The sequence below is a fragment of the Danio aesculapii genome, chromosome 25 (assembly GCF_903798145.1).
Source record: "Danio aesculapii chromosome 25, fDanAes4.1, whole genome shotgun sequence".
NCBI classification, from domain to species: domain Eukaryota; kingdom Metazoa; phylum Chordata; class Actinopteri; order Cypriniformes; family Danionidae; genus Danio; species Danio aesculapii.
In genome coordinates this window covers 16,543,404-16,565,504 of record NC_079459.1, presented here as the reverse complement: position 1 = coordinate 16,565,504, position 22,101 = coordinate 16,543,404, and the positions used below count along the sequence as shown (strand labels likewise).

The following is a 22,101-nucleotide window of genomic DNA, read 5'->3' as shown; positions in this document are numbered from 1 at the left end:
AATACTGCTTTAGCAGCATCCCACAGTATAGGAGGAGTGACCTCTTCATTATCATTATTTTCTAAATAAGTGTGAATCTCATTTTTAAGATGTAATTTAAAAGATGGATTATTAAGAAGGTTTAGGTTAAATTTCCATAAGGTGTCTTTGTGTTTATTATTTAATTGTAGTTTTAAATAGACTGGAGCATGATCACTAATGTCTATAGTTCCAATATCACAACTCGTAACTCTGGTTCTATCTGTTTTAAACATAAGGTAATAATCAATCCTAGAGTAAGTATTATGCGGGGAAGAAAAATGTGTATAATCTTTTGTATTTGGATACAAGTCTCTCCATATATCAATTATACCAATGTCATTCATCATTGCATTAATTTTCCGAAGAATAGGTTTGGGGAAAATTATTTTCTTGTTTGTGGAATCTAGGTCAGGTTGTAGGTGTATATTTAGATCACCTCCACAGATCAGAATACCCTGTGTTTCGGAGGCTATGGTCTGAAATATATTTTGAAAGAGATTAATTTTACTACTAGGAGGAGCGTAAATATTAAATAAAGTAACGTATGTTCCATTTAGTATCCCCTTAACCAGAATAAAACGACCTTCTTTGTCAGCATATTCATATTTTTTTTCAAAAATAACTTTATGAGAAATCAATATTATAACCCCTCTCCTGTGCCCTGTAGGGTATGATGAGTAATAGATCTGGGTAAATCCCATTCTTTTAAGTTTTTCATGTTCTGAATTATTCAGGTGTGTCTCTTGTAAGTATACTATATGGGCATTTTCTTTAGTTAATATTTTTTTCCTTTTAATTGGATTCAGTAGGCCATTAACATTAAATGTTATTATTTTTGTCTCGTTACTTATGATGGTTTAGTATTTTAATATCTCTTGAGTAAGAAAGACAAGAACTCTGGAGAACGATATACGAAACAATAACGAACACTACAAGAACTTGATAAACATTTTGAACTTCCAAGTTAGGGGTCTCAAACAAACAACCCTGGGACAGTCTGATGACATCTAGCGTGGGAGGGAGACCTCTCTTTCTGTGATGGTACTCAGGGCCCCCCAGTTCACCGTATTTACATGAGATGGAAGAAAACATACCTCACGTGTCCGACGTAATATGATGTTATTGAACGATACGGAAAAAGAAAAGAGTAGAAATTATCTAAAGTTTTGCGGTCCATATATATGCACTAATTGAAGTGTTTGTCTGTTGTAGATGGCGCAGACAGATTCAAATTATCTTCTGTATGCCTGCAGACGCTCTCGGGTGTCTGTCGTTTGCTGGTTTGTTTTCCCTTTTGTCTTTTTATGCGAGACAGTTTCCCACGACGTGTGTTTGAGTTGTTCCATTAACGATTCTGTCGGAGGCGGTTTATCCACACGGAACCCTTTTTTCACCATGTCTGTGTAGGCCTCTTCGGCTGTATGGTAGGTGTGGACCCCGTCCTCATAGTACACGTGTAGTCTAGCTGGATATGGGGTTTGGAATCGGATCTTCTTGTCTTTAAGTACTTTTTTCAACTGTGAGTAATCCTTCCTTTTCTGGAGAACCGCGGGAGGATAGTCATGATCGAAGTATATTTTTTGCTCTCCCACGAAGATTTCTTTTTTCGCCCATGCCTTCCGGATCACTTCTTCTTTCGTTCTATACCGGAGGAATTTTACTATAATCGATCTAGGTTTTGCATTCGTTCCGGGTTTCGGCACGAGCGCCCGATGGGCTCTTTCTACATACATCTCCGTGTCTGGAGGAAAATCCAGGGTGTCCCGCAGCAGTTGTTCTACGAAATCAACCATGGAGTTTCTCTCTGCATCTTCAGGCACGTTGTATATCCTTATATTGTCTCTTCTTGATCTGCCTTCTTGGTCAATCTGTTTGTTTTCCAATTGCGATTGTATTTTGATAATTTTCTGCATGGTTTCCTCCACGTTTTGCATTCGGGTTTCAATTTCTTCAATACGATCCTCTGCATGGCTGATTCTTTGATTAGTCTTATTTAATTCCGTTTTGATTTCATCCAACTGGCGGTTGTTGTCCTTCCGAAAATCTTGAATTTCCTCCAGTATTCGTTCCAGGTTGATCTGCGCGTTGTCAGGGTTACTAGACGGTTGGCGATTAGCATTGTGTTGCTCTGCTAATGCATGTGTTCCAGCGGAGCCTACTTGTTGTCTGCCTTCAATTTCCACGTGTTCCGTGTTGGTTTTTCTACTCTTTTCTCTAGTTTCCATTGTTGTCCCACTATTATAGATTATTTTATAACAGTTTGGGATATTTCTCAAGGTTAAGTGGGGTTATTAATATCTTCGTCGGAGGAGACGGTGCACTATGCTGCCATTCCCTCACTCGCCGGAACCGGAAGCCTTATAATTTTTTTCAAGCATTTTAGCTTTGTTTTAGAGTAGAAATTAAAATATTTCTGTTAAAATTTTTTGATTATTAATAATTTTTAATTTATGAAAGAAGTTTCTTCAGCTCAACAAGGCTGTATTTATTTGATCAATAATTCAGTAAAAACAGCAATATTGTTTGAAAAAATTTACAATTAAAAACTTAAATTAACCATTTTAATAAATGTTTTCTATTTCAATTTATTTTAAAATGTAGCATATTCCTGTGATGGCGAAAAATAAAAATTGTGTCTCATGATCCTTCAAAAATCCTTCTAATATGCTGACAGTCAAGAAACAATTCTGATTATTATCAATGTTGAAATGTGCTGCTTTATATTTTGTGCAAATATTGTGAGTATGTTTTTCTTTTTAGCAAATTAAATACTTCCTATAAACATAGATTTCATTAAACAAAAATAGAAACAACTACTGTACAAAAATGTTGCACATCGAAGAAGCACAGCCATGAAAAATGGAGAAAAAGTATACAGATTTACAGTATATAGACATCTGTTACTGTACTTGTTATTAACAGTATCTGCGTCAGTTACTTGTAATTTATCTGCTTCGGTTATTTGTAACAGTACCACAAATATTCCTTATCATAGCAACCAAAACTTTGAAACAGTAGTGCTCTTATATTTCCATTTAACTTTGAGCCTAATCTCAAGTGTACTATTACCCGTCTCATTTCTCTGCTCCCCTCCCAGCCATTTACTTTTGCAGCTTCAGCCTTAAAATTTATAACTTCCAAGCGCAAACTTTCATCACAACTTTCCATTGTTTGTCCAGCAAGAGTCTACTGAGCAGAAGCGTGAAGACCTAGGAGAAGCGGCTCATTGTCCTGTCCGTGAGGAAAGGGAGTGATGGTGACCCATACAGTATATCTGTGTTCAGAGCCTCCGATATGGATATTAGAAGAATGCTTGGAGGTTTTGGAGGTTGCTTCACATTATAGAGTCAGGGTGGGGAGTTGATGTGTGTTGAGTTCAGGTAGTCATGCAGAGCTGAGTTGGCCAAGATTTTTGATGAACTGCTACTGCTTGACTGCATCTGCGGGAGGTTAACAATGGCTCTCTGTTTTACGCTCGTGTTGACGCACACTTTTCCTTTGGAGTGCCGTGTGGTTGTAATGAAGGACCAAGTGTGTGTCATATGGGTTTGTGTGTGTGTGTCTATGCAAAGCTCTGACTATTTAAATGTGCAAATGATGCCCCAAAATGCAGGATTTGATCAATTGAACATTCTTTGGATGCCAAAAGATGCTCCATCTATTGATTATTTGAATGTTTAAGTTTATGATGTCCAAAAAAGTCGATTTGATCTTTGATGATGGCCAAAAACACATAATCATTGATATGCACATCCAGTACAGTGTCTAGAAATCTAAGATTTGCTCATTTAAAATGCTTAAAATGCTCATAAATGATCAATTTGATTATTTAAGCATGGTTATAATGCCTATACAACACAACTGAATAATTTAAGAATGCTTAAAACATCCGTTAATGCATAATTTTATGTTTAAATTGCTTACTGTGTTTGAAAAATGTTCTGTTTTATAAGTTAAACATTTATATGGTGTTCCAAAATGCTTGATTTGAATCTTGAAATAGCATTTGGAGACGCCAAAATGTTCAGTTTTATCACTGAATCATGTTTTAAATGCCCACAAGCATTGAATTGTGTAGATTTAAACATGCTTACTGTACAATGTCCCAAATGGCTGATTTGATTATTTAAGCAAATTAATATGGTCAAAAATGCTTGATTTGGATTACCAAATATGCTCCATTTGAAAATCCCAGAATGTTCCCAAAAATGTAGGGTTTTATTTTTTAAGCAAGCTTATGATGCACACAATTTGATCATTTTAGCATATTTATAATGTCTAAAAACAATCTTGATGACTAAAACATATTTATGATACCCTAGAATGTTTGATTTCATCATTAAAATGTGGTTATGATGCCCTAAAAAGCTTACTTTGACCATTTGAACATGTTTATGTATGGTTTGATTATTTGAACATGCGTTTGATGCCCCAAAATACAAAATGTCATAATGTAAACATGCTTATGATGACTAAAAATGCATGATTTGATCATTTAAAGGCATCACGATGTTCCAAAAACTAGTTTAGATTATTTAAATATGATTTGGAAGCCCAAATGTGCTCAATTTGATCATTTAAATGTGTGTATGATGCCAAAAATGCTCAATTTAATTTTGTAGATCAATGCTTTGCTTCATTTAAACGTGCTTTGATGCCCAGGCATGCTCACTTTGATCACTGAAACGTGCTTCTTATGATCCCAAAACTGCTCAAATTCATTTCTCAAAATGCTTGATTGGCTCATTTAAACGTGTTTTTGATGCTCCAGCATGTTCGCTTTGATCATGTAAGCGTGCTCATGTGTGCTCTTACAGTGCATCCGGGCAGAACTCTGGTTGTAACAGTCTCCGGCCTTGCAGAAGAAACACTGTAATGTCGAAGGAGTTCACATCAGAGTATGGCGGAGCACCTCGGGTCATCAGTTCCCACAGCAAAACACCAAACGACCACTGCGTGAAGATCAAATTCACAGAAATGAGTTGTGAGCACCTATCAAAACAAAACTCAAACACCGTCAGTTGATGGAGGCCAACAAAGAAGGGAAAAGGGGGAAAAGCAGTCGTAAATCCATTTAAGGATACTGTCAAGGCAGTGTTTGGTAAATGTTGAGAAATAAATTTCCTCAGAAGTGTGCACGTGTGTTGTCATCCATTGGATTTGAAGTGCAGGTAGGTTAGAAAACAGGACATGAGTCAGGACACACCTTGAGTCTGACATGTGGGTGCACGCATGAGTCTGTGTGATAAAGAACTATTCTGCGCAAATATTATCAAAGTGACCCAGAGACCACAAGTGGTTTAAACACAGATGGGATTTTCAAATATTGCAGGACAAAAATTGGAAATGGACCAAACTAAAATTTGACAGCAGTGTATTGCACATTTTAAGTTTACATAATCTGAATATGATGCTAATATTTGATGTTTGAGGATATAGAAATGCTTAAAAAACATTTGATCTTAACATTCAAATGAACACATGATGCACAAATACATTTGTTTTGATCATGTAGGTCCCATCCACATGGCAATGGAATTTGAATCTGCAAATGTTTAATAAAGTTTCACTGGACACTGGCATTGTTGATGTCCTTGAACAAACTTTTTGGATAACAGGTTACAAAGAGTGGAATTTTCCTGCATAGCCGTGTAGATGGGAAAAAGGAAAGAACGACACTTTTTAGAAATTATGACATCACAGTAGCGCATGACCAGAAGTAGGGCTTTATGTGCAAATTCACTGCATTCTATAATTCAGATCTACGATTTTATTCTATCCTGCTGTTATGTCTGTTTTTGTTTGCAGTGCCACATATAGGTGTGGCGTACATATTACACCGCTTGACTCCATTTTCATCTGAATGCAGACATTTCTTGAAGCAATATATATGTAAGTATATGTAGGTATGTATGTGTGTATGCAAAACTTTTAGAATCTGCAAAAGAGAAAAAACAAGCCTGTTGCCATCTGACATATACTGTACATAATTGTGCTTATGGTGCAGTTGAATGCTGAAATTTTCTATTTACTTACTCCCAGGGCCATTTATATCAAAGTTGATATTTAGCTGCACGATGTTGGTGTTTTGTAACATCTAGTTTTTATGAAGTAGGTTGTTAGCCCAATGCTCAAACTCCAACCTGGAGGATGAGGACATACACATGTACACTACGGACCATTTAGCTTACCCAATTCACCTACAGCACATGTCTTTGGACTGTGGGAGAAACCGGAGCATCCCGAGGGAAACCCACATGAACAAAGGGAGAACATGCAGACTCCACACAGAAATGCCAACTGACCCAGCTGGGGCTCGAACCAGCGACCTTCTTGCTGTGAGCCGACAGTGCTATCCACTGCGCCACCGTAAAATTTTCTATTTAAATGTGCTAAATATATCTTAACATTCTAGATTTATTTATGTCATATTGATCATTTAAATGATTTAGTAATTTGTTCATTGTGATTATAATGCTGAAAAACTTTTAAAAATGCTCATCTGGATCATATAAACATGCTTATTATGCCCTAAAATGTTCAGTTTGGTCATTTAAACATGCTTAAAATGTAACAAATGTTTTATTTAATTATTAATATAAGCTTATATTTATTAATTTAAGCTTATATAATACCATCCATTAATGAGCATCCAAAATGCTTGCTTTGATCATTTAAATGTGCTTCTGATCCCCCAAAGTGCACAATTCGACCATTAAAATGTGCCCATGTTGCCTAAAACGCTTGACATTTATTGGTTGATTTTATTCGTTAAGTAATACATGAAGAGGGGCGGTTCATTTTGCTGTGGCGGCCCCTGATAAATAAGAGACTAAGCCGAAACTGAATGAATGAATGAATGATGATTTGTACATTTGGATGTTTTGTCTAGGCCAGTGTTTCTCAACCACATTCCTGGAGGCCCACCAGCTCTGTACATTTTCCCTGTATCTTTAACCAAGCACATCAGATTTAGATCATCAGCTCATTAGCAGAGACTGAAAGACCTGTATGTGACATACACAAGAGACATCCAAAACATGTAGTGTTGGTGGTCCTCCAGGAATGTGGTTGAGAAACACTGGTGTAGACTTGCATCATCTCTTTTGAAATGTAAAATAAATCATTTCTTAGATGAGAATCTTCTATTTCTAGACTATAAGAGCTGATATTTTAGTCAAAAAACACAAAAGGCTTTTTTTGGGGGGGTTAAGGATGCCATTACAAATGTATTAAATATTATTTTTCATTGATACTCACCACATCAGATTTGGTTGTGAACTTGTGTGTTTGCAGGCTTTCTAACGCCATCCATTTGACAGGCAGCTTCACCCCGTGCTTATTGTGTACGCTGTAGTATTCTTTATCATACACGTCTCTGGCCAGGCCAAAATCTGCCACCTTCACTGTATAGCTCTCGTCCAGCCTGAAAGAAATGTTAGCAATGTTTACATTAGTTTAAACAGTAGAATAAACACGAAAAATGCATGCATGAGTGCCCTCCACATAGTGTACGATACTAATGTCTAACTAATGTCAATATGTTGAAACACTCACATGCAGTTTCTGGCCGCGAGGTCTCGGTGTACAAATTTCTTGCTGGCGAGATACTCCATTCCTTTAGCCACCTGCAGCCCAAAACCCATCAGGTCCTTCACTGTGGGGTTCTGTGGGAAAGAAAACAAAGCCGCCATTGAAAAACAATCATGATAAAAACAACAAAACCCTTCACCATAAAATATTGTTGCATTGTTTTGTATTTTAACAATTACAGACCTGCCTCAAACTACAGTCTAACAGAGAATTCCCCCAAAGTATCACAAACTCACTCAGCCCATTCAAGATAACATAATTTGATAATCACTTATTAAATGAATGCAGACCTTCATTCAGTCTAACCTTAAAGGGATAGTTCACTCAAAAATGAAACTTTTCTAACCAGTATATATGATTTTTAGTAGGGATGTACTGAAATGAAAATTCTGGGCTGGAAATTCTTGACCAAAAAAAATTAAACAATGCTATATAATAATTATGTATTATTTTATTAAATAATTTAAAGTCATTTTGTAAGATTTTTTTAATTGAATGCAATCATTTAAACTTGACAGATTTAAAAACAAAACACAAGCCAATAAAATAACCTCATTATATTAGTAGTAAGAATTCACTGACAGTGAACGAGTTGAGAGGCATCATTTGAGGGCTATGAGGTCAAGAGCATTGTTATGACAGCACAGTAGCACTGTGAAAAGCAAGAACAAGTATACTACATAGAAATGTCCTGTCTGCACGATAGCTGAGGAGACTTTTCTTTTCCCGAAAAGCATTTGAGCATTTGTGGTTCGTGCATAGATAAATTTACATGTAAATAATCTGAATATTGGGGTAGTTGATGGTTCTCCACTGCTCTTGTGCTTTGGTTGGTGCAAAAACAAATGCCTTGCACAGCTAATAAAATGTGTGGGTTTCATAGAGCTGGCCTTTTTCATCTAATATTTTCAGCCGTTTATTCAATTTTCACCAAATAATTTTTGATGGGCAAAAAGCATCTCTAATTTGTAACAGAAATCATCATCCTTGGTAAATCATGAAGTAAAAAGTTATTGCTAATGGCACTTTCTCTTGATGATATACCGAGGTAGTATATCAACTTTTTTTTTACCACATTATTATCTTAATTACCTTCACTTGCCACATTATTCATTATTACCTATTTATCAACTGTGGGTTATGTAGTTTAAATATGTGATCTCCCTATAGTAATCTTACTTTTCAAGCATAAGAAAACTTATTTATCATCAGCAGCAATATTTTTGTGTCACCTGTATATGTTTTTTTTTTTCTGTCAAAGCGCCGGTAGCCATTGACTTGAATTTTTTGAATCACAAAGGACCCGAATTTTTAGCTAAAAATCTCCTTTAATGTTGTACTGAACAAAATAGTCAACTACGATTGCATAAGAGCCTAAATCAAAAACCAATTTTCATTTTGGGGTGAAGATTAAAGTGCTGGATTTGCTGCCTTCACGTACATGACTTTCATCTCTGATAAAGTTGCGCAGATCTCCATGCTTCATGTAAGGCAACACGACGAGAGGCGAACCCTCGCTGGGCAGGCAGATTCCCAGCAGAGAAAGCACATTGGGATGGCTGAAGTCCTTCATGATGATGCCCTCCTTCAGAAACTGAGACACTTCCTCGATATCCGTGATTCCTGCCACACAAAAGTTCAAATAGTCACCACAATGGTCTTCAGTGTCACCCCATCCTAGATTTACACATGCAAAATGACTTTTAACATCTCTCCCGCTATACATTTTCTGAGTTTGCAATAAACCTGCCAAATTGTCAGTGAACCATTCATCACCACTTATAAATTATCTGCAACACTATCAAGTGTTTTATCACACACATACACACACAAGGCCTGATATTTCAGCCGGGAGGTTTTGGAGCGAGACTTAATCCACTGTGACATGAGCTGAGATTTGAGATTCTGCCGGTCCTGTTTTAATCTTGTTGGTGGGGCGTTCGCGTTTTGGGGAGATTAAACAGATGTTTAACCTTTCACTAAGAGAAAGAGAGGCTTATGGGTGCTCAAAAAAGAGAGCCGGCTTGTGTGTGCATGTTTTACAGTAGACTGATCCTGAGCAATGAGGTATCCTACGCTACACTGACTGCTGGATTCTCAAAAGAGCAAAAGAGATCTGGGAACAGCTCAAAAGCAGTCAATCAATTCTTCGCTATTATTTATTCATTCTTTGTTGTGATTGATGCATACAGATGCACAAGCTAAAACAGTCAGCTAAAACTAAAAACATAAAAACTACTTTTTTAGGGTAAGGCATGCAGTATTTTCACATATACTTTGAAATAATGTGAATTTTTATTTTTAAAATTTCTATTCAATTTTATTTCAGGTTTTTGTTCTGTTTTGTTATATTTAATTGTAAATGTCTGTATAAATTCAAATATATTTTAGTTACTGTTGGCAAACTGGATCAAATAAAATAAAATTAAGTATTAAAATGCATTATATTGTAAATTTAGTTAAATATAATTTTTAATAAATCAAAAAAAATTTATATTAAACGTAAATATAAAAAATACACACTTTAAACAATTATAAAAATGAAAAAGAAATATTGTATTAAGGCTTTTAAAATTTTTATTTAATTTTATCTTTATATACTAAACAAATCAAAACAAAATTTTGTAAAAATATGTACAGTGCTCAGCATAACTCAGTACACCCCATTTTGAAAATGAATATTTTTATCCAATTCTCTGTGAATATAGGTAATATATATTGATGCATTTGAGCAAAACAGATTTATTAAACAGGTATATTTATGAAAATAATATTTTAGTCATAGAGCATATTCAGAAATGAAAGATAATACATTTAAATTCAAGCACAACATTGCAAAAACAAATTACAAACTACAAAATTTGAACAAAATTGTATATTTTTTTGTTTCTCTTGATTTTTGCTGTTTTTGAAAATTCTATTTAATATTTTTCTATAACATACATTTGGGCTACTAAATTTTGAACCGTTATCATAAGTTATTTTGTTAGATTACCTCCAGATTTGGCTTCAGTACTGACTAAAGTAATGTATTTGCACAAATATAATATTGTAAAGCTTCCTATAGAAAAAATTCATTTAAATGAGAGATTTGTGGGGGGTGCACTCATATACAGTTGAAATCAGAATTATTAGATTTTTTTTCTTTTTTAAAAATTTCCCAAATTATGTTTAACAGAGCAAGGAAATTTTCACAGTATGTCTGATAATATTTTTTCTTCTGGAGAAAGTCATATTTGTTTTATTTCAGCTAGAATAAGAGTTTTTATTTTTTAAAAACCATTTTAGGGTCAAAATTATTAGACCCTTTAAGCTATATTTTTTCAGTAGTCTACAGAACAAATCAAAGTTATACAATAACTTGCCTAATTACCCTAACCTGCCTAGTTAACCTAATTAACCTAGTGAAGCCTTTAAATGTACCTTTAAGCTGTATAGAAGTGCCTTGAAAAATATCTAGTAAAATATTATTTACTGTCATCATGGCAAAGATAAAATAAATCAATTATTAGAAATGAGTTATTAAAACTATTATGTTTAGAAGTGTGTTGAAAAAAATCTTCTCTCAGTTAAAAACAAATTGGGAAAGAAATAAACAGTGGGGCTAAAAATTCAGGGGGGCTAATAATTCTGACTTCAACTGTATGCTGAGCACTGTATATATATATATATATATATATATATATATATATATATATATATATATATATATATATATATATATATATATAATTTAAATATAAAACAATTAGGATTCTAATAATAACTATAATAATATCTAATATTGATAAAATTACACTGAAATACACAAAAATGTATCGAAAAGTAAAAGGTAAACATGACACATTGATACAGTCTAGTTAGGTAACAGTGTTAAGAAGAACTGAGACATAAAAACAAAGCTGGGTCATAAATCTAAAAGCTCTCAGTGACATGACGTGATTAGAGACATCTCTAATACAATACGGCTGCTCTGCAATGCATTCATCATCATCATCTTCAACACACAGCCATATTAAAACAACCACAACAGTCATACGTCATCTCTCAGTAAGGAGATGTCACACTGAGTTCAGAATGAACTTATAACCGAGATGCTTAATTATGCATCTAAATAGAGGTTCCTATAGGATTTAAAGTGGACGTTTTCTTTTATTACTATGTAAAATAAATGTCTAGAGTCCGTGAAGTTTCAGCTCAAAATACCCCACAGATAATTTATTAAAGCTTGTGTGTCCTTTTAAATGCAAATGAACAGCTGCTTTCCAGCAAAGGCTAAACTTGTATAGTTTTGACTCAGGAAACGTGTAATGGTCTATATGACAAATGAAGCCCAGCCTACTATTACAGGAGCCAATCATCGATCACAACAGACTGATGTTTCTCCAGGGGAGAAGCTTGGACCAGACGTGTGCTTTTAGGACAGGTTGGTGGTCAACAAACACACTGGAATCTCAGTGAATACTTCACAGACATAAAAAATATATCCACATAAAGCTTGAAATCTCTACTTTTAAATGAACCAAGTGCACTTGAAACGTTTTTTTTGGGTTTTGTAATCTGTATGAAACGAACGCAAGGTACAGTCCGTTCTGTCAAACACACATCACATGACAGCAGCAACTACTCAAATGCTTGGAAAAGATTCACCATCAAGACCAAGTTGTGGATTAGTTCAGAAGAGCAGCGTGATCTGACAAAGCATTATCCAGAGGATGATAAAGTGTAACACTGCCATACATGAGGTTGGTGTCGTGATCTCGTTCCTTTCGAGTGCTCATACGCATTAGCTTGGGCATCCTGAAAAAAAGGCCAATTTTGTTTGATTCTGACATTTAGAAACGAAACTTATAAGACAGTTGTTGTTTAATTTTATTGTTGGTTCCAAATATGTAATGTAATCGTAAGCTTGGCAAAGAGTTTTGGAGAATTTGATGTTGCATACTGCCCGAGAGGGGATTCAAAGATGGCTGCTGAGTGAAATGACTTGCCATAAAGGGACTTTTTTCCAGAAGAGGGCATAACCATCACATGTTATTCTGACAGAAACAATTAAACAAGCAAATATCACACAGCCATAATGTAAGAAATAACGAGTGGTGGATTAAAGGCAATAACCAGTTTTCTGGGTTATTAGATGCACTGGGACTCAGTTATAGTACTTAAACATGGCAAAAGTTGAAATTTCATGACCTGTGCCCTGTAATGAATTTTAAGCTGTTAAAGCTAATCTTGTTAAAGCTAACAAGACGGATTTCCATCCCAATGTGAACCAAATCTTTTCAAAGTTCACTTAAACGAAAATAAATCCTAAATACAATTTAGGTGTGTTTTTTATCAAGTTGTTAGAGTGGATGACTGTAGTATTGGTAGCCTAGTAACCAACAGTAAACAAAGCAGGCATAATGAAAACAGCAATGGTCAAGGAGGTTTCATTTCGCAAATGAGTTCTCATCTCCCATATTTCACATTAACCCTTTTTTGAAGTCCAACACCATCCCAAGCAAGTGTTAAACTCCACGTTAAGAGAATTTTATTTGAAATTAGCTCATTTCTCATGCATATTTCAGAATGCATTTTAACACCGGGTGATGGAAACCCGGCTACAGTGGTTTTACCAAGATTAAAGGGTCTTTGGCACAACAGACTCCCTAAAAACCTTATGAATGATGCCCATCCAATGAGATTGTTGCAGCTCTCTTATGTTGTCAAACTCACGGTTTAAGGACTTGATGGCGCAGTGCTGCTTCTGGCCATCTGGCTCGAGGAGGGTTCCATGAAACACACAGCCGAAGTGCCCTGGTGCACACAAAGACAGGAAAAGATGGCAGAGATTATTAGCACATCAATCTATCAAAGCACTTTATGCCAGGGAGGAGTGTGGGCATACAGTAGCAGGTACGTGTGGCATTGAGGCCAAAAACAAGAACAATGAAGTGTGAAAACATTGTGCTGTGACTACAACTGAGGTTTAACTCTCAGACGAGCCTCGTGTAGTATGGCTATGCCCTTTCTTAAATCACAGGAAGTTACAGTGTAAGGTTGGTTTTAGGTTTGGATTTTGAACAGTACGGGAAGATACAGGAAGATTTTATTTATAATATTTGACCAATTTGTTTGGCTAAATTGTGTTCCTGACACCCCTCTCAACTAAATTACTTTACTTTTGTATTGATAATCTTTGCATAAAACATTAACATGGATGGTTACACTGCTTATAAAAGGGTTAAAGTTATACTTCTTATTACAAAGTCTTTTCAATTGCTGTTCTTTTCAACATGACACTGCCTGACAAAAGTTTTGTCATCGACCCCAGTTATAAGAGCAACAAATAATAACTTGTTAGTTCTACTTGATCATTTGGAAAAGTGGCAGAAAGTAGATTTTTCTGATAAATCATCTGTTGCATCCCAATCATCACAAATACTGCAGAAGACCTATTGGAACCCACATGGACCCAAGATTCTCACAGATATCAGTCAAGTTTGGTGAAGGAAAAATCATGGTTTGGGGTTTACGTTCAGTATAGGGGTGTATGAGAGATCTGCAGAGTCAATGGCAACATCAACAGCCTGAGGTATCAAGACATTTGTGCTGCCCATTACATTACAAACCACAGGAGAGGGCAAATACTTCAGCAGGATAGCGCTCCTTCTCATACGTCAGCCTCCACATCTAAGTTCCTGAAAGCAAAGAAGGTCAAGGTGCTCCAGGATTGGCCAGTCCAGTCACCAGACATGAACATTATTGAGCATATCTGGGGCAAGATGAAGGAGCAGGCATTGAAGATGAATCCAAAGAATCTTGATGAACTCTAGAAGTCCTGCAAGAATGCTTTCTTTGCCATTCCAGATGACTTTATTAATAAGTTATTTGAGTCATTGCAGAGATATATGGATGCATTCCTCCAAGCTCATGGGGGACATACACAATATTAATTCCTTTTCCACTGCACCATGACTTTATATTCTATACCAGGGATGGGCAAACTCGATCCTGGAGGGCCGGTGTCCCTGCATAGTTTTGCACCAATCCTAATCAAAAACACCTGCTTGTACCTTTCTAGTGATCTTGAAGACACTAATTAGGGTGTTCAGGTGTGTTTGATTAGTGTTGGTGCAAAACTCTGCAGGGACACCGGACCTCGAGGATCAAGTTTGCCCCTGCCTGTTCTATACTGTACATTATTTCTGTTAAGTGACAAGACTTTTGTTTAAGCAAAGTCAGACCTTACTGTCCTAATCAAATAATTAAAAATCAAGGCATGATCATATTTTTTTGGAAAAATAAGGGTAATCTAGAAGCCTTTGCCTTTCATATAAGCCACTTCTGATACCAAATGATCAACTAGAAGTCAAATTATTATTTTTTGCACCTAAAACGTGGATAGGCGACAAGACTTTTGTCAGGCAGTGTACATTTATCAAAGTATTCTGAAAAAATGTAATTTTTCACTACAAACTGGTGTAATGACACTATAAAAAACATGATCTATGCCACAGGAATTTATGAAAATATAATTGCTAAGTATTTTAAAATTTTAAAAAGAAAACTTTAATTGTAACATTACTGTACTGTATTTTCATTTAACATAAATCACACTTACTGGATGTGAGCTCTTTCCATCTAATTTCAGGTACGATGTAATTCACATCTGCAGCACAAACCGTTTGCAAGAACCTGAATTACTATGGCTTTGTTCAAACCTTTGATCTCAAACATAGTCTAATATGTTACTGAATCTTCTCAAAACAGCCACATAAAAGAATGACTGCCTCAAGACTGTGAAATATGAACTCAAGCGGGACGTCTGGAGCTCAGTGTTGTGTTATAACTAAAAGATTAACCAATTACAAGAGTATCCTCTCTAATGAGGGCAGGGAGAACAGAGTGGGGATGTTGTGTTGAAATAATAGAGCGTGGAGTGCTATAATCTCTCTCCAGCTCAGCTATCACGTCTTCCCAGATGGCAGGCGAGTCAGATTACCGGCACGGAGCCCTGAAACGGCCCAACAATGAGCCTGGAATTTAACACGGAAACAAATCACCACACATGCCACCCCGAGCACCCCAACATACTCTCATATACACACGGCCTTTTCCTCCAGCTCTATAAATCGCTCCTTGTCACATGCACAAACAGGGTTTGGTTTCTCCAATGGAGTGTATTGTGTTGGGTTTTGGGGAGGACTGGAGTTTTTTTTTTTTTACCTGAGATTTACTGTAAATCTGATATGTACATTCACACCCCCATACTCGGTGGGACAATGGGATGACGGGGCAATTTAACGTTCAAATGTCCAAGCTGCTGGGCGGATTGTCAAAGTTTAACCCTTTAGCTTTAACCACGGGTGAATATGATGCCCTCTGCCAAATCCCTCAATTGAGATATTGGGTTTCTTGTAATGCAGGGGGGTGGGGGAGATGTTTTGTGCTAAATGTGTTACAGTAACAGTACAAAGACACAATGGTCAATAACAAATACTGTAGGAGTTGATGATCAATTGTTTTAATGGGTTAAATAAAAGCATCTGACAAAAGTGATAGCACACACACAAGGTAATTATAAAAGTATTATTATTATATTTTATTGTATTATATTATATTATATTATATTATATTATATTATATTATATTATATTATATTATATTATATTATATTATATTATATTATATTATATTATATTATATTACATTACATTACATTATTATATTATATTATATTATATTATATTATATTATATTACTATATTATATTATATTATATTACATTACATTACATTACATTACATTATTATATTATATTATATTATATTATATTATATTATATTATATTATTATCTTATCTTATCTTATCTTATCTTATATTACATTACATTACATTACTATATTATATTATATTATATTATATTATATTATATTATATTATATTATATTATATTATATTATATTATATTATATTATATTATATTATATTATATTATATTATATACATTATATTGTGCCTTGGTTCACCCAAAAATGAAAATTCCCTTATCATTTACACACACACTATTGAACAGAAAAGAATATATTCTGAATAAGGTTAGAAAGCAGCAGCCAAAGACTTTTGAAATTCTTCAGAATATATTTCATGTTCAACAGAAGAAAGACACGTTTGAACCACTTGAGGGTGAGCAAATTGTAAAGAAATTGTAATTTTTGGTATGACATGTCCCTTTAATTAAGATTTTCTAGAAAACATAATTTCTGACATTGGGTCACATCCCTTGTTTAGCAGTCTTTTTCTTTTTTTTCCTTTACATTTTAATTGTTGCTTCACAGCTTTTTTTCCTTTTAGAAATAGTAAATGATTATGCCAAACTGTTTTTCCTCAGTTTAAATTTAGTTAACATATATAGTAATCATTCATTCATTTTCTTTTCGGCTTAGTGCCTTTATTAATCTGGGGTCGCCACAGCGGAATGAACCGCCAACTTATAAAGCCCATGTTTTATGCAGCGGATGCCCTTCCAGCTGCAACCCATCACTGTGAAACACCCATACACTCTCATTCACACACATACACTACGTACAATTTAGCTCACCCAATTCACCTGTACCGCATGTCTTTGGACTGTAGGGAAAACCTCAGAGGAAATCCACGCGAACACGGGGAGAACATGCAAACTCCACACAGAAATGCCAACTGACCCAGCCGAGGCTCGAATCAGCGATCTTCATGCTGTGACACGACAGCACAACCTACTGCGCCCCCGCGCCACCCTATATAGTATTGTGTGTATATTAAATACATTTTTAAAAGTTTGAAAAGGATTTTCAAAATAATAATAAGGATCATTTGACATTTAATCTAAATCTTTACTTTAATAAACTAATAACTATTTTAAAATGGTCACCAAAAGTGACAATACACTTCACATTTATTCACCCTCATTTCCAAACCTTTATGAGTTTCTTTTTTTTGATGACAACAAAAGAAAATATTTTAAGAATGCTGGAATTTGGTGACCCTGACATCCAAACAACCCAGGCTCATTCTGAAACCATACCGCTATATACATTTCTGAAGAAGTGCCAGATACATCCCAGGAGGCACGTGTTTTTGCAGTTTTTGTTTTCGCAAATCCACCAGAGGCCGCTGTGCACGCTTTTTCAGATCTCAAATTTCTCTCTTGAGTGCCATTCGTGCATGTTCTTCTTGCGTAAATCCACCAGAGGCCGCTGTCAACTGACTGACTGAATGACTGACTGAATGACTGGACCACCCTGCTCCTTCTTTCCTTAAACCCAACCAATAGTGTTTTCAAAAGCACAGATTGACCCGATTCATTTGCGTTCAACAGAAACTCAAGTGGCGGGTGAGTAAGTGCTGACAGAGCTTTCATTTCTGGGTTTGTTATGTTTAATACAGATATTTGTGTCTCCTCACCTCTCCCGATGATCTCGTTGACATGTAAGAGCAGATCTTCTCTTGCGATGACCACATGCTGGACCTCCTTCAGCAGCTCAGGATGGAGGCTGCCTAGATCTATAGGCGCTGTAGAGGGCAGCAGCGGAGACGCCAGGTCCCCTTCCAAGGGCCCGAGCATTGGGGACAGATCCACATGGGAATGAGCGTAGAGATGAGGTCGGCAGGACTCTGTCTGAGACAGAGGCAAGTTTTGGTCTGCAAGGCAATGGGGTCGAGAGGTCAGAAGTCAATGGCTTGTTCACAGAGGCCTGGGGTCACCTGAACAAAGCAGAGAAAGTCTGGGAGGCAGAGTCATTACAGCAACTACAAAGAGTGGAGGAAACTCTAAACCCCGCTATACACATGAGAGGGGATTTTTTTCGTCTTTACAGACAAAAAAAGGTGGCAAGAGAGCATGCAATGTCTTTAGAGAGAGAAACCCCTTCACAATTAGAGTAAACCATTCGCATATGTGACCAAATATTAAACTGAGGTGACTAAATAATGTCTAATGATGGACACTGGCTAATTAAATGTTAGATTTCTCCTGCCAGTGATTGAGATGGAGGCTTAGAATAATATACAGTAAGTTGAATAATATATTACATTATTAGATTAGATGTATTTTCTTTGTCCATGTCATGACTGTGAAGTAAGCACACTGATACTCTCAAAAACATGTAAAAATTTGTCACTGGGGCAGTATCTTTTCAAAAGAAACACTTTTATACTTAAATGTACATATTAGCTACTAAAGGGTCCATTTTGGAACATTAGAGGTACATATTAGTACAAAAATTCATTCATTTTCTTTTCGGCTTAGTCCCTTATTCCGGAATGAACCGCCAACTTATCCAGCATATGTTTTATGCAGCGGCTGCCCTTCCAGCTGCAACCCATCGCTGGGAAACATCCATCCATGCACACTCATTTACTACGGACAATTTAGCTTACCCAATTCACCTATAGGGCATGTTTTTGGACTTGTGGTGGAAACCAGAGCACCCAGAGGAAACCCACACGAACATGGGTGAGAACATGCAAACTCCACACAGAAATGCCAACTGACGCAGCCAGGGCTCGACCCAGTGGCCTTCTTGTTGTGAGGCGAATGTGCTACCCACTGTGCCACCGTGCTGCCTAGTACAAAATGTACCATTTAAAAGGGGACAGCCCTAATAACAGATTTTGTACCTTTATTTATAAGAGTGTGTACATATCAATGGATGCGAAGTATCTGGCATGCTGTAAAAGCTCTACAATGTGAGCGCCTGATTCAGTGCTCTTGTATCTGTTTTTCAATCAAACCAGCAGAGAATGCAAGAGATTCTCACATACCATGCAGAATAGACATGCTACATGTACATCATATGCTTTGTTGCTGGTTTATTTATTCTTTGGTTTCTTCTGCTTTTGATTTCAGCAAATCTGGCAGCATGCAATATTCTTAGAAGTCCGACAGATGACCATTAGTAGTAATAGTATTTATTTATTTATTTATTTATTTATTTATTATTTATTTATTTATTTATTTATTTATTTATTTATTTATTATTTATTTATTTATTTATTTATTTATTTATTTATTTTAATTTATTTTGTTTATGTATTTATATAAATATATATATATTATATACATATATTCATTCATTCATTATTTATTTATTATTTATATATTTATTTATCAATGACTAATTATATCAGGTATCACTAAGTTCTATCCTAAAGCAAAATTTTAATAGAAAATGGATGATTGACTAAGGTTTTTTTAGAAGCTCTTTTTTTTTTTCAAGTGATAGTACATGTATAGAGATGTCTTTTAAAGGAGAAGCACACATATACAGTGCCTATATATACAGTTGAAAGCAAAATTACTAGCCTTTCTGTGAAATTATAATTTTTTTCAAATATTTTCAAAGTGACGTTTATCAGAGAGAGACATTTTTCCACAGTATGTCCTATTATTATTTATTTTTTTCTGGAGAAAGTCTTATTACTTTTAGTTTGGTTGAAAATAACAAACATTTGAAAATAATTTTTAAGGTCAATATTATTAGCCGCTTTAAAAAACAACATTGTTTCGATTCGCTACAGAACAAACCACTGTTGTCCAATGACTTGCCTAATTAACCTAAATTGCCTAGCTAACCTAATTAGCCTAGTTAGCTTTAAATTGCACTTTAATCTGAATACTGTCTTGCAAAGAATTAGTAATTAAAACTAGTATGTTTTTAAAAATCTCTCAGTTAAATGAAGGATTATGACTAATGAAATATAGAAGAATTTTACAGACTAAAAATGTTGCCGTCAACTGTATATTTACATTTATAACTATAAATGGTCAGCATTTCTGTTACCAAGGTGTGCAGGAGGGTTGGAGAAAGGAAAGTCAGAAAAGTGTATGTTTGGAGAAAAAAAGTTGATCTAAGACCAGTCTTGCCTATCAAGAGCTATAGAGAGAGAAACAGCAAAGCTGGTCTGAGATCAGCAAAGAAAGCAAACCTCCACCAGCGGCGTGTTTTGAGCGAGAGGCAGCGAAGCGTGGAAACATACCCTCAAGCAAAGTGGTTCTATAGTCCACCGACTCGTGAGAGACCATTTCATTAGTGGGACTGACACTCCTCGCGTTTGCCAACATGTCCAAGTGCGGAATGTGAGCCCGGCCGTCATACCAAACCATAGCCTTAGCTAAATCTACAACCAGAGAGAGACAGAGGGTGAGACAGAGACCGAGGAGAGGTGAGAGAAAAAAAGGGACAGGTCGCTCCACCATTGGACTTCAGCAGTGTCAACTCCCACAAACAACCCAGAAACAGCTCTCTTTCTTCATCTCACGCTGTCATTGCATTGACATTCAGTTCATTCTGATCAACATTAGCAGGTTTGATGACTCTGGATGTAAGGGCAACTAAGAACTGGTCGCTAAACTGACCTTTAAGTGCAAGACATGCTTGTCGTTATTGTATTTTTGAAATGGGTTTTTGCTGTTTAGGTGTTGTTTAATGCAAATACATAAAATATCTTTAAAACTACATAAATGTATGAAAATAAATCAAAAGATTTGTATTAATACTAAATTGATGGTAAATCATCTCAATTTAGTAAGCTGTTTCAGAAATTATCTATATTAATAAGTTTATTAAATATCTGTAAGCACAAATCTCACTATTTATGTTAGATTGATTATAAACAAATTTTGGGCAAACATTTATTTTTCCACAAAATAATATTTAACAAAAGTAAAATGTATCTCTTTTGCCTTGATGTTTGTTTGTTGTTTGTTTGTTTGTTTCGAAGGGATGTAAAACTGATACTATAAAATTATAGTAAAAAAATAAAACCATGATTGCACTAATTCTGGAAAGCTTCCGAATACACAATTTAATATAACTCACTTTACATTCTTACAAAATATTAATAGCGGCAGTCTATTTTGAAATAAACTGAATTCATTTGAATGAATTATTAAAATAAAAGGTTGATTGACTGATTTAATAAATTTTTATTGGAAGAATCAGTGTTTTTGAACAAATCATTTGATGACAAACACATTTTATAACAATTAATTGTAACCACCTACTGACAAACAGTGTTTTTAATACAAATCTTATGATCAAATCCTTATTATGAAATCCTTTATACTGCTTCTGTGAAATTTGACTTATTATAACACAGAAATAATAAAACTATGTGGTTGGATGGACTAAAGAAATAATAAACTAGCAGATTTGAATGTTTAATAGACATAGCCGAATCACTGTCATTAAGTAATTATTAAACTTTGAATCTGTTTGAATTGAGATCGAAAACTTTTAATAAGTTAGTACAGTGTGGGTTGCCTCTAAAGCTGTTTTGTATAATAAAGTGTTCCATTTTGTATTTGCATTATCAACCGCTCTTAGGTTATACAAATGATGAGAAACATTTGTGCGCAAAGTGCTGCATATTTCATTTGAATAACCTTAGGAGGCATCAAAACAGCTCCACACATATACATTAAAGACAGCACAAGAATATAAAAACACAAAGTCACA

The 22,101-nt window shown here is 35.3% G+C and overlaps 1 protein-coding gene across 1 annotated transcript in view; it reads right to left on the bottom strand.

Moving 5' to 3' along the window:
- The window catches only part of met (MET proto-oncogene, receptor tyrosine kinase), a 108,975-nt gene that overhangs the window by 5,498 nt on the left and 81,376 nt on the right, over positions 1-22,101 (bottom strand). Inside the window, exons 14-20 of the mRNA XM_056452426.1 lie at positions 20,621-20,761; positions 18,047-18,283; positions 13,333-13,413; positions 9,056-9,237; positions 7,579-7,688; positions 7,282-7,447; positions 4,837-4,973 (exon numbers count right to left, since the gene is read on the bottom strand). Of these exons, the coding sequence (XP_056308401.1) occupies positions 4,837-4,973; positions 7,282-7,447; positions 7,579-7,688; positions 9,056-9,237; positions 13,333-13,413; positions 18,047-18,283; positions 20,621-20,761 (1,054 nt within the window). The remainder of the gene's footprint in view (positions 1-4,836; positions 4,974-7,281; positions 7,448-7,578; positions 7,689-9,055; positions 9,238-13,332; positions 13,414-18,046; positions 18,284-20,620; positions 20,762-22,101) is intronic.